Source organism: Perca flavescens, chromosome 19 (genome assembly GCF_004354835.1).
Source record: "Perca flavescens isolate YP-PL-M2 chromosome 19, PFLA_1.0, whole genome shotgun sequence".
NCBI lineage: Eukaryota > Metazoa > Chordata > Actinopteri > Perciformes > Percidae > Perca > Perca flavescens.
Genome location: NC_041349.1, coordinates 10,853,816 through 10,869,167, shown reverse-complemented (window position 1 = coordinate 10,869,167; position 15,352 = coordinate 10,853,816). Strand labels below are relative to the sequence as shown.

The 15,352-nt window shown below is 43.0% G+C and overlaps 1 protein-coding gene across 1 annotated transcript; it reads left to right on the top strand.

Moving 5' to 3' along the window:
• Positions 1-5,124: 5,124 nt before the first annotated feature.
• Positions 5,125-12,408, top strand: LOC114545349 (CD276 antigen-like). Its single transcript, XM_028563624.1, has 4 exons — positions 5,125-5,212; positions 9,747-10,115; positions 11,649-11,723; positions 11,837-12,408. Exons 1-4 carry the CDS (start codon positions 5,125-5,127, stop codon positions 12,007-12,009), a joined length of 705 nt encoding a protein of 234 aa, XP_028419425.1. The 3' UTR covers positions 12,010-12,408.
• The last annotated feature ends 2,944 nt before the right edge of the window (positions 12,409-15,352 follow it).

Here is a 15,352-nt window from a genome sequence, read left to right as displayed (position 1 = left end):
ACTCAGACTCACAGTCCATCAGCACTGGATCCCCCCCAGGGCAGCTGTTGACCCGTGCAGGACTTCACCGTGAGAGGACTGGTTAGAGACCATGTGACTGGTTAGAGAGGAGGTGACTGGTTAGAGAGGAGGTGACTGGTTAGAGACCATGTGACTGGTTAGAGACCATGTGACTGGTTAGAGAGGAGGTGACTGGTTAGAGACCATGTGACTGGTTAGAGACCATGTGACTGGTTAGAGACGAGGTGACCGGTTAGAGACGAGGTGACTGGTTAGAGACCATGTGACTGGTTAGAGACCATGTGACTGGTTAGAGACGAGGTGACTGGTTAGAGACGAGGTGACCGGTTAGAGATGAGGTGACCGGTTAGAGACGAGGTGACCGGTTAGAGACGAGGTGACTGGTTAGAGACGAGGTGACTGGTTAGAGACCATGTGACTGGTTAGAGACCATGTGACTGGTTAGAGACGAGGTGACTGGTTAGAGACGAGGTGACCGGTTAGAGACGGGGTGACTGGTTAGAGACGAGGTGACCGGTTAGAGACGAGGTGACTGGTTAGAGACCATGTGACTGGTTAGAGACCATGTGACTGGTTAGAGACCATGTGACTGGTTAGAGACGAGGTGACTGGTTAGAGACGAGGTGACTGGTTAGAGATGACTGGAGGTGACTGGTTAGAGACTGGTTAGGTGACTGGTTAGAGACGAGGTGACTGGTTAGAGACCATGTGACTGGTTAGAGACTGGGTGACTGGTTAGAGACCATGTGACTGGTTAGAGACGAGGTGAGAGGTTAGAGACGAGGTGACTGGTTAGAGAGACTGGTTAGAGACTGGTTAGAGAGACTGGTTAGAGACTGGGAGACTGGTTAGAGACTGGTTAGGAGACTGGTTAGAGACTGGTTAGAGACTGGTTAGAGAGACTGAGACTGGTTAGAGAGACTGGTTAGAGAGACTGGTTAGAGACTGGTTAGAGAGACTGGTTAGAGACTGGTTAGAGAGACTGGTTAGAGAGATGAGGTGACTGGTTGGTTACGAGGTGACTGGTTAGAGACTGGTTAGAGACTGGGAGACTGGTTAGAGACTGGTTAGAGAGACTGGTTAGAGACTGGTTAGGAGACTGGTTAGAGACCATGTGACTGGTTAGAGACTGGTGACTGGTTAGAGACCATGTGACTGGTTAGAGACCATGTGACTGGTTAGAGACCATGTGACTGGTTAGAGAGGAGGTGACCGGTTAGAGACGAGGTGACTGGTTAGAGACCATGTGACTGGTTAGAGACCATGTGACTGGTTAGAGAGGAGGTGACTGGTTAGAGAGGAGGTGACTGGTTAGAGAGGAGGTGACTGGTTAGAGACCATGTGACTGGTTAGAGAGGAGGTGACTGGTTAGAGACCATGTGACTGGTTAGAGACCATGTGACTGGTTAGAGAGGAGTTGACTGGTTAGAGACGAGGTGACTGGTTAGAGACCATGTGACTGGTTAGAGACCATGTGACTGGTTAGAGACTGGAGGTGACTGGTTAGAGACCAGTTGTGAGGTTAGAGATGAGGTGACTGGTTAGAGGCGAGGTGACCTGGTTAGAGACAAGGTGACCGGTTAGAGACGAGGTGACTGGTTAGAGACCATGTGACTGGTTAGAGACCATGTGACTGGTTAGAGACTGGAGGTGACTGGTTAGAGACTGGTTAGAGACTGGTTGACCCTGGTTAGAGACTGAGGTGACTGGTTAGAGACGAGGGTGACTGGTTAGAGACTGGGTGACTGACTGGTTAGAGACCATGTGACTGGTTAGAGACCATGTGACTGGTTAGAGACCATGTGACTGGTTAGAGACTGGAGGTGACTGGTTAGAGAGACTGAGGTGACCGGTTAGAGATGAGGTGACCGGTTAGAGACGAGGTGACTGGTTAGAGACCATGTGACCGGTTAGAGACGAGGTGACTGGTTAGAGACCATGTGACTGGTTAGAGACGAGGTGACGGTTAGAGACTGGAGGTGACTGGTTAGAGATGAGGTGACTGGTTAGGACTGGTTAGAGACGAGGTGACTGGTTAGAGACGAGTTGACCTGGTTAGAGACGAGGTGACTGGTTAGAGACCATGTGACCGGTTAGAGACGAGGTGACTGGTTAGAGACCATGTGACTGGTTAGAGACCATGTGACTGGTTAGAGAGGAGGTGACTGGTTAGAGAGGAGGTGACTGGTTAGAGACGAGGTGACTGGTTAGAGACCATGTGACCGGTTAGAGACGAGGTGACTGGTTAGAGACCATGTGACTGGTTAGAGACCATGTGACTGGTTAGAGACGAGGTGACCGGTTAGAGACGAGGTGACTGGTTAGAGACCATGTGACTGGTTAGAGACCATGTGACTGGTTAGAGACCATGTGACTGGTTAGAGACCATGTGACGGCAGGTATCGTTAACTGGTCCTTATACGCAAACAACCTCATATCATAAATGATCGGGGGACCCAGCAACGGCCATTACTTTTCCTCCTTTTTCTCTGAACTAATGTTCTGGTAGGAACCAAAGTTTACATCGTATGTTTCTCTGGAATCAGCAAGGGGGTAAGCTTCGCTTCAGAACTCGAGCCATCATGGCGCCATTTTGTTGCTAACTGCCCATCACCTCCTGTTAGCATTCCGCTGACCGCCATTTTTTTTTTTACGTCACTTGACTGCGAATAACTTTACATCAGAAGCGTTTAAAGACTCTATTTGTCCGTTGTTTAGTTCCAAAGAAACACGACAATGTATAAAAGGCTCCATTACCTTGTACCTCACGTTATGGCTCCGTAGCAGACGTTTTTGTAAAAATAAGCTAACGATTGGGTCATAACCAAGTGACTTACTGTCGCATAGTAGAGGAATTACCGTATAGTACAGGAGAAGCTCGCAGGCAGTTTCGACTTACATGAGCTGTTTAGGTTTAATACTAATGTTAACTAGCATGTTAGTGATCAGTAATTAGCCTGTGCCCATGTTATCTCCTTACATCCACCTACAGTCTCCGTCTCTGTAAGATTGGGAATGATTGAGATTTCTCTTGGCACAGCTACCAGAAGACTTACAACTTTCAGACACGTTGCTCACGTCACATTCTCTCAGTTGGAGGCTGCGCAGTAAAGCTGGCCATCACCGGAAAAGTGCTTCTAATAGCCTTCACTGGTCTCCGTCCAGAGCAACGGGGTCTATTGGTCCATTATATACTGTCTATGGGAATCAGCCAGCGCGAAGGACGTCTATATTCCGATTGGTTGCAGCCGTTTGCCGCTGCTTGACGCTGAACCACGTCATAGCTCATTACCATAAAGTTGACATAAACTTTTGAAGGATTGACGCTCTGGACGCCCAAAACGCGACGCCGACAGATTTGCCGCTCCTTGCAGCTGAGAGAAGCTTCCGAGAAGCGTACAGCCTGCGCAGCAGCAGAGCGGCTGTGTCTGTGCTGCCCTGTGGGGACAGAGATTGTTGTGGATTTTTTTGCATCTGTCGCTCAAGAATTATATGCGTTATGGACTTCTTTTTTTTAACTAAATTGAGCTCGAGGTTTTAAATTGTTACAATGTAATTTCAAATTTGCTTAAAAAAATAAACATTTGTTTATTTAGCATGTTTGTTTTGTCCATATGTGCTCGTGCTGTGTTCCCCAGGTCTCAGTTGCTACAATGAGTTTTTTTTATTTATTTATTTTTTTTTGCCCCCCCTGGCTCGAATGTCACACTCCGCCTATGCTCAACATGATGACGTTTTATATGAACTTTTTATTGATTTTGAATCGGAGGGATTGTAACTGCTATTTGTCTGATTTAAAAACTTATTTCTGTACAGAACACATGTTGTGAGGCTGATAGTGATGTTTAGAATTCAGAGAGACTAAATCTGTTCAGATTACGGATCATCTACAGTCTGTTGGTAATTAAAATCAGCAACAGATCGCATGTAGAGAATTTTGACAGCTACTCTGTCATAATAAAATCAACTGGAGACTGTGTAGGAGCTGATATATGGGTCTGATAACATTTTATTAAATCGGAATCGGACCACAGTGTTTGTGTCACTTCCTGTTCAGCCTGAAGGCTGCTGGAATCAGCTGGAAAACTGTCCGCTCTGAGAGCGGCGCTCTCAGAGCGGACTTTTGTCTCTGCCCCCCGCTGCTGCCGCCTGCTCTCGTCCGCTTTACAGGCGAGGCGCAGTTCATCTCGAAGGAGCCTAATGTAAACGGGACGTGAGAAGGAACACTTCGCGTGGCACGTGCTGTTCGGCTGCGGGAAAACAACCTAATCATGGGAGCGGTCCCTGTTATTCCGAGGTAACATGGAGCCATACTCTTTCTTGAGCGTGGTTGTCTGCACGACCGATGAAGTTAAGATCTAAATTGTATAAACGCCGTTTTGCTTGCATTCACTTTATTTAAATGGGACCTAGAAACGACCCTGCTCATGTATGTCGCTACAATTAGCTTGTTTAGTTAATATCTACTGGATTGAAGAGATACTGTCGATATTCAGATCCTTGAAAAGTAGGTAATAGCCTACACTGCTACTATGTTGCAGTAAAAGTCCTGCATTGAAAATGATCCTCCAGTAAAAGCATACGTAATCGTGCTGTAGTGGTATTGGCCAGACTTTTCCCTTTTGCGGGAGAGGCCTACTACACCACTGCTGGTGTTGATGGTGAAAGCTGCAGCCCCTCCCAGCCAGCACATAAGACTAATATGTTTAAGGTATATGTTTTTATTATGACAGATTAGCTGTCAAAATGCTCCACGTGCGATCTGTTTGGTGATTTTAACAACACACTGTGGATGATCTGTAATCTGAACAAATTTAATCTCTCTGACTTGTAAACGTAACTATCAGCCACACAACATGTGTTCTAATAAGCCTTTAAATCAGACAAATAGCAGTTAAAATCCCTCCGATTCAAAAACAATAACAATAACAATAACAATAACACGTCATCATGTTGAGCATTTATCTCTCGTTCACACTCCAGTCCAGTTGGTGGCGGTAATGCACTTTTTAAATTGTTTGCAATCCGCTATTAAATAAGAGAAGAAGAAGAAATATATGTGGAGGATAAGGAGATGGAATCTCATCTCTCAGATGGATAACTATGGGGACTTTCGTGCTTTGCTTTACTGTTATACTGATTTTTACTGCAACCTACTCTTTATTGAGTGTCTGCACCACGGCCGATGAAGGTAACTCTTGTGCATCGGCGTCGCCAGGTCATTTTGTGTTGATGTTATGGCTGTAGCCTGAATGTAATTTTAAATGTAGGCCGGATTTATCATTGTCGTGATGCGTTAGTGCTTTCCATTTACCATTTACCTCGGAACGATTGCATAGAGCGTCAAAAGTGTTGGGGGCGCCGTGTCCGCCCTTACCGTAGCGGGTAGGCTATAAATTAGCAGCAGGTTTGATATTCGCAGGATATTCGTTTTCGACCTACCCCCATTCAGTGTCTTCAATAAAATTCCACTACACTACTAGTGTAGTATGTTGAGGTATTGAGGACAGCTTAGGACACTGTATAAAAAAAAAATCACAATGGTATTTGTTGTCGCTACCGATTTACAAGCGAAAACAGCACTTCAATCTATGTTCCGGCTGGCTGAGTTAGGGACCGTCTACAAATTACATAACTCAGGCTGGTGACATAGACTACTGGGATTCTTTCAGGAAAGAAATCACCAAAATTCTATAAAAACACATTTTCTCATTCTGATTGCTGTAGTAGTTGCCAATGGTAAGCCTTTACTTACTACAGGTCATATTTTTGTCATATGTCACATTATAGTGAAACGGGATGGAATTAAAAGGTTAAAACACACTAGTAATGTAGTGGAATTTTATTGAAGACACTGAATTGGGGTAGGTCGAAAACAAATATCCTGCGAATATCAAACCTGCTGCTAACTTATACCCGCTCCTTACGGTAGGGTTCCACAGCCAAACACCTTGCAAATTTCAGCCAGCGAAAGTTTGCCTCGAGGGCGTGGTCCCGAAAACAACACGCAAGACCGCAACATGTTTTTAAATGTCCCGGGGCTGTCGGAAGAAAGGGCGGTAAAAATGCTTGCTATGCTTACAATGAAATGCAATGTCCGAACATGCTAGCGGGTGACCTGTCGGCTAGCTGAATCATTTTGAGCAATAGCAATTGGATTGTAATCTTATGTTTCCCTTTTAGAAAAAGATATTTCCAGCATAAATTGATTCAGAAAAAGGTAAAAAAAAAAAAGTGCATATATATTCACTAGAATGCAGGAAATGAAGTATTTAATGCTCAAATTTTTCAGGGGGTGGAACCTCAGACCCCTCATCATAAGTCTGGAAACAAAACAATGGCCTCTGGGTTGCCAGACCAGTTATGATTAGACCAAATGTTGGTGCCATCTAACTTACATGGAAGCTAGAAACTAAAAAGCGCTGTGAAGATCTGACAATGTGAGACTATAGGATTGTAAGATTGCTGCAAAGATCACACACGTAGCTATCATACAAGACACATGGTTCGGCGTAGTTTAATATTCATAGTCAACATAACTAATATAATATTGTGATTAGGGTTGGGTACCGAAACTCGGTGCCGACGTAAACGGTAAACAAGACCGAATAAGAACGAAAGTTTCGGTGCCTCATTTCGGTGCTCGACTTTACCCTACACCTGACAGCATATAACGTTAGCCTACCTTTAGCTAGCAGCTGGATTAATCACGGTTAAAATGCTGACAGCTAACGTTAAACAGTGTAAAGTGTGACTGTATTTCACTGTGGAGGACTTCAACAGCGGGAAGTAACAGTCTGCTCTGCAGCGCAGCAGCTGCCGTTGTCGCAATTCATAGATATACAGTATGTTTATATGGTCGGAATTAAACAACACAGACGGTGCGTTCACTTGCAGCTGCCATTGTCGGAATTAAACAACACAGATTCACTTAAAACAGGTAGCCTCGTGGTGCATTCACAGTAATTGCAAAATACCCTTTTCCCATCTGGGGTTCAACAGCAATTTACTGGTGAAATAAGTTATTGTTATAGTTATTACATTATTATTAAATCTTTAATTTTGACGGGGACTGTCCCCTGAAATGATATGTGATGTAGGATATGATCGGTATTTTGACAACAATACAATATTTTGACACAAATAATACAGATGCAGTGCAATACATACACAAACTCATGGACCAGTGACACACAGCAAGTCTTCACAATATCACTTAACAAGCACAATACTCAGTTCTTAAGGGTAGAAGTAGCAACGTCTCCGCCATATGTGGCGGCTGCCAATAATAGTAGATATAGCACAATACTTTGCAAACCATTATAGACTTAGTTCACTGGACCAGTAACTATCTAGTGATGTAGGCTACTGTACATTCATGACAACAGGGAGAGGACACCTCAATGGTTTTTGACCTTATATTTTGCCGGGGGGATTAACTGATGAATATACTCTGTTCCATTCATGTTAACAGTGTGCATGGAATTTATCACTTAATTATGCTATGTCCATAGGAGGGAGCAAAGCATATAGGCCTAATATGTAGAGAAGTTTCGTCTGCTATAAAAAATTTAAAAAAACGCGAGGCAGATAATAGCGGACAGACTGAATTTTATATAGACAGATCTCTCACTCTCTCTCTCTCTATATCTATCATTATATAGTCTAAAAATATACATTTATGAACTACTGCTCTTAACTGAAACCATCCAGTGAGTCACTGTCAGAGCCTTGGTCAGTTAATGTATATGTTTAGGCTACTTACGCATTCAGTCGGTCCATGATTGTCTGCCTGCTTCAAAGCCACTTCTTCCTCACATCTTTGTTCTTGGGAAACCTTCAAAATGAAACAAAGAAGATTTAGGAGTCTACACAAAAACATTTCAAAAGGAGGTCAAACTTATTTTCTTCCTTCACACTTCTTAGAACCTTTCTTCAACAAAACTCCTATTTTGATGCATATGTGTTGATAATGAACCAAAGTTGCTTAATTTGTGAATACGCTTATTTTGCAAACCATTCTACTGTCCGATGTTCTGTTGCCTTTATTTTAAGTGGGGTGGGTAGGAGACATGAGAGGTATCTTACTTTTGTCGGGGTGAATTACATGTGAATAATACACAGTGTTGGGCAAGCTGCTTGGAAATTGTAGTGAGCTAAGCTACCAGTTACTCTGCCATGAATAAAGCTTCACTACACAAAAGCTACCACCCAGTCACATGTCAACGCTCTGGTAATATTATATTCATAAAATACAAACAACAGTATGGTAATGTTACATCTTACTTGTGAAAAGTCATCCCCCGAGCCCTGTTTTCGATGGTCCGCCGATTTGAGCAGGAATATGCTGCACAATGCTTTGGCATCTTGTTGCTTCTGCTGCTACGCAACTAGGAGTATGACCGGTCCAAGATGGCGGCCGCATTTCTTGCGCCCAGCAACCAATGCGCCGTCTACTCTATATTATGTCTATGCGAATCCCACTATGGCCACGCCAAGACCTGCCCTACGAAGCAGCTTGATTGGTTGGGGTTAGGCATTTGACCTCGAGTGGTTAAGGTTAGGATAGCTGATTGGTCAGGGGATAGGACCTGAACAAATGGGGGTTACGTTGCCTTGCGTAAGCATGGACACCTGGCCAATAGTAGATATTGACGGGCAAGTCTTGGCGTGGCCATAGTGGGAAAAAAATCTCGCCTCCGGGTAGGGGGGAACTTTGGGCTTTTTCACTTTGTAAGCCACACGCACACATAGTACCAGTCAAAAGTTTGGACACACCTTCTGATTCAGTGTTTTTTATTTTTTTTATTATTATTATTATCATTATCTACATTGTGGATTAATACTTAATACATCAAACTATGAAAAAACACCAGTGGAATTATGTAGTAATCATTGTCCTGTTGATAAACAAACGATGGTCCCACTAAGCGGAAACCACATGGGATGGCATGTCGCTGCAGAATGCTGTGGTAGCCGTGCTGGTTAAAGGTCCAACGTGTTTAGCTGTTCATTATCTAAATCTGTGTTTTGCCCGTTCACAAACCTGTCCTTTTTCATGAATTTTTACCTCCACCATCAATTCCAAGTATTCCTGTTGGCTTGAAATTTTACATTTGCATTTGCATGAACTGGGGTAGATGCTCCATATTGATGCGCCATCATTCAGAAACCATCCGCTCACCTATTCTGTGTCTCACAAAGACACAACGGTTGGAACCACAAATCTCACATTGAGACCCATCACACCAAAGTACAGATTTCCCCAGAACAGAGGCGACTTTGGTTCACTGAACATATTTCAATGATAATAAACTGTTTATTGTGGACAAATGCCTCTGCCAATAAACATACACAGACATAACATGTTTAAAATTATTCATAAATAAACATTCATCAATTTTAATTTGCCTGTTATTCCAAGGTGGCATGAACGCAGCATGAGTTCACTTGACCCCAAAAAAGTCCAGATTGTTTGATTAGTGTGAACAGTGCGTACTGTACAAGGTTGGTTGAATCATGCTCGAGTCCAATTGAAAAGGTGGTCTCGAGATTATGTACTTTATTACACAAAAGTTTGGGAATTATTTACTATGTAAATGGATACCGTTAACACTATCCATAAAATACAGCAATCCAGAATCCAGACTTTCTCTCTCTCTCTCGCTTTCTCTTTCCAGACTTCTCTCCCTTTTTAGAAGATAACATTTCCCTCTATTTTCCAGATCGGCCTCAGGTGATCGGGGCGTCTCAGCCAGTCGTGGCTTTTCTGGGTGGTGATGTCATCCTGCCGTGTCACGTGGAGCCTTGTCTGGACGTGGAGGAGCTGACGGTGGAGTGGTGGAGGCCGGACGTCCCACCAGACCCTGAAGATCCACAGAGCAACTACCGGTATGTCCACTGTTACCATGACAAACAGCACGAGGAGGACATGAAGAAGCCGATGTACGCTGGGAGGACGGAGATGTTCACAGACGGCCTGAAACACGGAAACATCTCGCTAAAGATCAGCAACGTGGAGCAGTCTGACCAAGGGAGATACAGATGTCAAATCCTACAGTTGGCGAGTGCCTCTGTTATTATGCTTCTTGTTGGTAAGTTGGAAAATAAACATGGTATACTGAGTACAGCACAAAGCCCGGCGCAAGTGTCTTTGCTATTTTAGGGGGAAGTAATCGCGCCATTGACCAACAAAAACCTGGTCTAAAGTCAATAATGCTGCATTTCCTTTGTTATTTTAACAGAAAATTAGTAAAATGCTCCTACAGGCTTATGCACAGGGGGCACACACACAGAGGGACACACAGCAGCACACACACATGCAGAGGATTACAAATACAAATATTACAGTGTGAAATAGTATTATGATATGATCTGCTGGCGTTCTTTCAATTCACACACGAGCAGATCAGTTTCTTCTCCTTCCTGCTCAGCAAATCCTCCATCATAACAGCAATGCTCCGAGGTCCAAGCGCGCCTGGCTTTTAAAGGGAACAGGAGATGATCTCTGATTGGTTGATTGCATGTTCGCCCAAAACACACCTCTGATTAATGAAGACACTAAGTAACCCTTTAGAACCAGGCGCCCGGGCGCACAGACCCTTATTTTCAGCCATCAAACTAGCAAAAGTGGATTTGGACACGCCATAAACACACCCGCGCCCAGGCGCTTCACGCCATGCGCTTAGATTGTTAAAATAGGGCCCTTAAAATGAAGTTTGTTTATTGAACTGTATCGCTGATTCTGTGTATGGTATGGACATTCACTTCGGTAGATGTGTCAGAATGCATGTGACAGGACCCCAGGATCAGTTTACTGCACTTTCTTGCTTTAGGTTGAAGGCACGGCAATGCACAGGGCTCTTATATCAACTTCAGACTAAATCTTTGAAGCTGTGGTTCTGCAAACAAAGTGAAAATGAAGAATTTAGGGCATACAATCCAATCTAACAATAAGTATGCTTCACATTCTTAAGTTCACTTATAAATTATACATATTCATCACTGTAAAACAAACAAAGGAACTAAATTACTCAATATACCGTAATATACAACTTCATTCCACTTAGGAGAGGTCCTGGTATTAAACTATTACTGATGGCTGCATTCCACTTAGGAGAGACCCTGGCATTAAACCATTACTGATGGCTGCATTCCACTTAGGAGAGGTCCTGGTATTGAACCATTACTGATGGCTGCATTCCACTTAGGAGAGGTCCTGGTATTGTTCCTGCTGACTCACTGAAATAGCTTACTGGGACACTTGATGGAATTAAGCCATCGTTAAGGTTTTCAATCTCAGCTGTGCTCTCAGCTGTGCTTTTCCTACTATGACAAGTCAACATGTCTGCTGTGAAAAAAGTCCATTCTCCATGGCTATGATGTCATACAGCGCTTATCATTTATGGGCCTTTTTGACAACATCAATGACCTAGAAATTGATAGGAATTAACAAAAAGTATTGGAAGTATTTAGAAAGTATTATTTAAGAGAACGTTGCTGCTGCTGCTGTAAGGTCATAACAAGACAGCTTTAAAAAATGTAAGGATTGTTTTGTCAACAACTACTGGAATGTGACTGCTGTCATATAATGTTTTCTGAGTTATTGCAACTCTTGCGTTTTTCAGAACCACGCTCCGTTAAACCGACAGATCCCGGAGATCTCCAAACTCCAGAGCCAACCGATGAGACGGATGCTAAAGGTGAGGGAACAGACCAACTCTGATAGTGCTTTACATTCAAGAACACACTGAATCATGCTTATATTTTGTGTGTCTGTTGTATTCCAGTAACTCTAGCCTTTTCTTCACGTCAGGTGGTCGACTCTATCTGAGCGTACTGATCCTGGTTCTGGTTGCCTGCGTCTTACTGATCCCGGCTGTTGGAGTGGGGGGATATTTACTTCATAGAAGGTATCGAAATCAAAACCAAAACACAGCCAGCGTTCCAGACAGATCACCGTCCGGAGAGGAGCGACTTGGCAGCTAGCGGCGGGGTTTAGGTGTGGGACGGCTGCGACCGTTTGTTAAAAACAACGGTGTGATGGACAGATGGTTTAGGCAATCACCTGCAAGGTCTTTATTTATAAGTGCCTGCCCTCTCCCAAACAGCTTCCAACAACTGCTTCTCAGATGGTTCTGTGTAACAAACACATAAGCTTATATGTGCAATATAAGACAATGAGAGTAGAGGCAGAGAGTAGCATTGTCTTGACATATAGGGCCTTGCTCACTTCCCAAATTCGTACCTCCTCGATCCTCGAAAATGCACATCGAGGTGCGAGGATAGAGCATCGAGGAGGCTCCATGGCATGCGATGATATCAGCTGTAGCGACATTACTGTGTATGGAAACGTTTACAAGCAGCATCTCTTATCATTAACGTAAATCGTTATAGAAAACACTCATGCATTAATACATAATTTAAAAGAGATAGAAGCGGAGCCTACATGGACCACCGAGAGGCAGAGGAATGTCCTGGCAGATCCATCAGATCAGAAGAGCTGATCCATGCATTATAATAGATAGTGTGTTTAGTGCCACTGTAGCCTCTACATTTGTATAGTTCTTTTCATACAAACTAGGGTTCCAAATTGTAAACACTTTTCTTAACCGATCATTGTTAACAGTAACGATCAATCAAGCGATTAATCGCAATTAAAGCGTGGCGTAAAATTTTGCTTGTGTGCCAGACCATACCAAATGCCTTTTTTTTTTTTTTCCTCAATCAAAGCTTTACTTCCATAGCAAAATACTTCATATTCTCTGACTCTGTCTCATTGCATGGCCTATTAAACAAAGAAAGACAATCAACAACTAAATTTAATGCTGCAACAAGAGACTAACGCTAAATATCTCAGACTTACAGCGTCACAGTTTCTGCCTAACGTTACTTGTTCTTCTTGAAACTTATCATGTCGGCGTGGTCGGTGTCAGGCGGAGCAGAAGCTAAAAACACCTGCTCAGATGGTACTGGTGTCGCTGGTATGTAGAGACTAGCTTTGCCAGTCTGGGGAATCTCCCAGCATTCACTTTCCACCAGTCTGTCGGCTTTGTATCCTAGGATAGGGAAGCGTCCCGTAAATAGTTCTCAATCTCTGTGCCCATGCTTCCAGTGGCTGGAGCTGTTGAGTACTGCTCCCCCAAAAGTAGAGACATCGCGGCAGCCTGAAGAATGACCGCCGCTCCCGGCGCTGCTGAACGAGCGTCTATTTCGGGCGTATCACCTGTGGACTGTGGGTTCCGGGTGGCTGCCTCCACCGTCTCTCCCAGCTTAACCAGCTTGGACTTCACGTCCAGTGTTGAAAAAAAGCCTGCTTCATTTTCCAAAAGTTGCAGCTCTCCTCTTTCTGACCCCGACCACCCCAACATGGCTGACTCGTCATTAATAATTTATTTATTTTGTGCCCCCCCTGGTGGCGCTAGGGCTGCACAATATGAGGAAATATATCACGATAACGATATTACTTGCAATAAATAGAAATTCAAGTGTAGTCAGTTCTGCATTTCTGCTGCTTTAGTATTCTGCTAGAATACAACAAATTGCTTGTTGAATTTAAAACTTCAAAAGAATGACATTTTAAAATGTAGTTTTCTACTGATATTTTCTGCACAAAATAAATCTGTCTATTGCAATATGTCGCAGCCTTACGTGATATGTTTTTGTGATAAAAAAAATGATATATTGTGCAGCCTTGGGTTGCGCTTCATTAAATATACACCTTTCCACTCAATTTGCCAGAATGTTGGGGAGACTAATGCAAAAGCTACACCACAAATGCAAAAGCTACACCACAAATGCAAAAGCTACAGCACAATAGCAAAAAATAGAACAGAAATGCAAAAGCTACACCACAAACGAAAAAGCTACAACACAAATGCAAAAGCTACAACACAAACGCAAAAGTTACAACACAAACGCAGTTACAACACAAACGCAAAAGCTACACCACAAATGCAAAAAGTTACAACACAAACGTAAAAGCTACACCACAAAGGCAAAAGTTACAACACAAACGCAAAAGCTACACCACAAATGCAAAAAGCTACAACCACAAACACAAAAGCTACACCACAAAATGCAAAAGCTACACCACAAACGCAAAAATACAAACCGAAATGCAAAAGCTACAACACTCTAACGCAAAAGTTACAACACGAACTAAAAAGTTACAACACAAACGCAAAAGCTACAACACGAACGCAAAAGCTACAACACAAACACAAAAGCTACAACACAAACACAAAAGCTACAACACAAAAGCTACAACACAAACAAAAGCTACAACACAAAAGCTACAACACAAAAGCTACAACACAAAAGCTACAACACAAACAAAAGCTACAACACAAAAGCTACAACACAAAAGCTACAACACAAAAGCTACAACACAAAAGCTACAACACAAAAGCTACAACACAAACACAAAAGCTACAACACAAAAGCTACAACACAAACACAGAAGCTACAACACAAAAGCTACAACACAAACACAAAAGCTACAACACAAAAGCTACAACACAAACACAAAAGCTACAACACAAAAGCTACAACACAAAAGCTACAACACAAACAAAAGCTACAACACAAAAGTTACAACACAAAAAAGCTACAACAAAAAAGCTACAACACAAAACACAAAAGCTACAACACAAAAAGCTACAACACAAAAGCTACAACACAAACAAAAAGCTACAACACAAAACACAAAAGCTACAACACAAAAGCTACAACACAAAAAGCTACAACACAAACAAAAGCTACAACACAAAAGCTACAACACAAAAGCTACAACACAAAAGCTACAACACAAACACAAAAGCTACAACACAAAAGCTACAACACAAACACAGAAGCTACAACACAAAAGCTACAACACAAACCCAAAAGCTACAACACAAAAGCTACAACACAAAAGCTACAACACAAACCCAAAAGCTACAACACAAAAGCTACAACACAAACACAAAAGCTACAACACAAAAGCTACAACACAAAAGCTACAACACAAACACAAAAGCTACAACACAAAAGCTTCAACACAAAAGCTACAACACAAACACAAAAGCTACAACACAAAAGCTACAACACAAACACAAAAGCTACAACACAAAAGCTACAACACAAACCCAAAAGCTACAACACAAACGCAAAAGCTACCTGGAACATCAACCACAACACACTGATGGTCAGACACACACACACATACACACGCACACACTCAGAGACACACATGCACACACACACACACACACACACACACACACACACACACAGAGACACACACACACACACACATACATGCACACACACACACTCAGAGACACACACA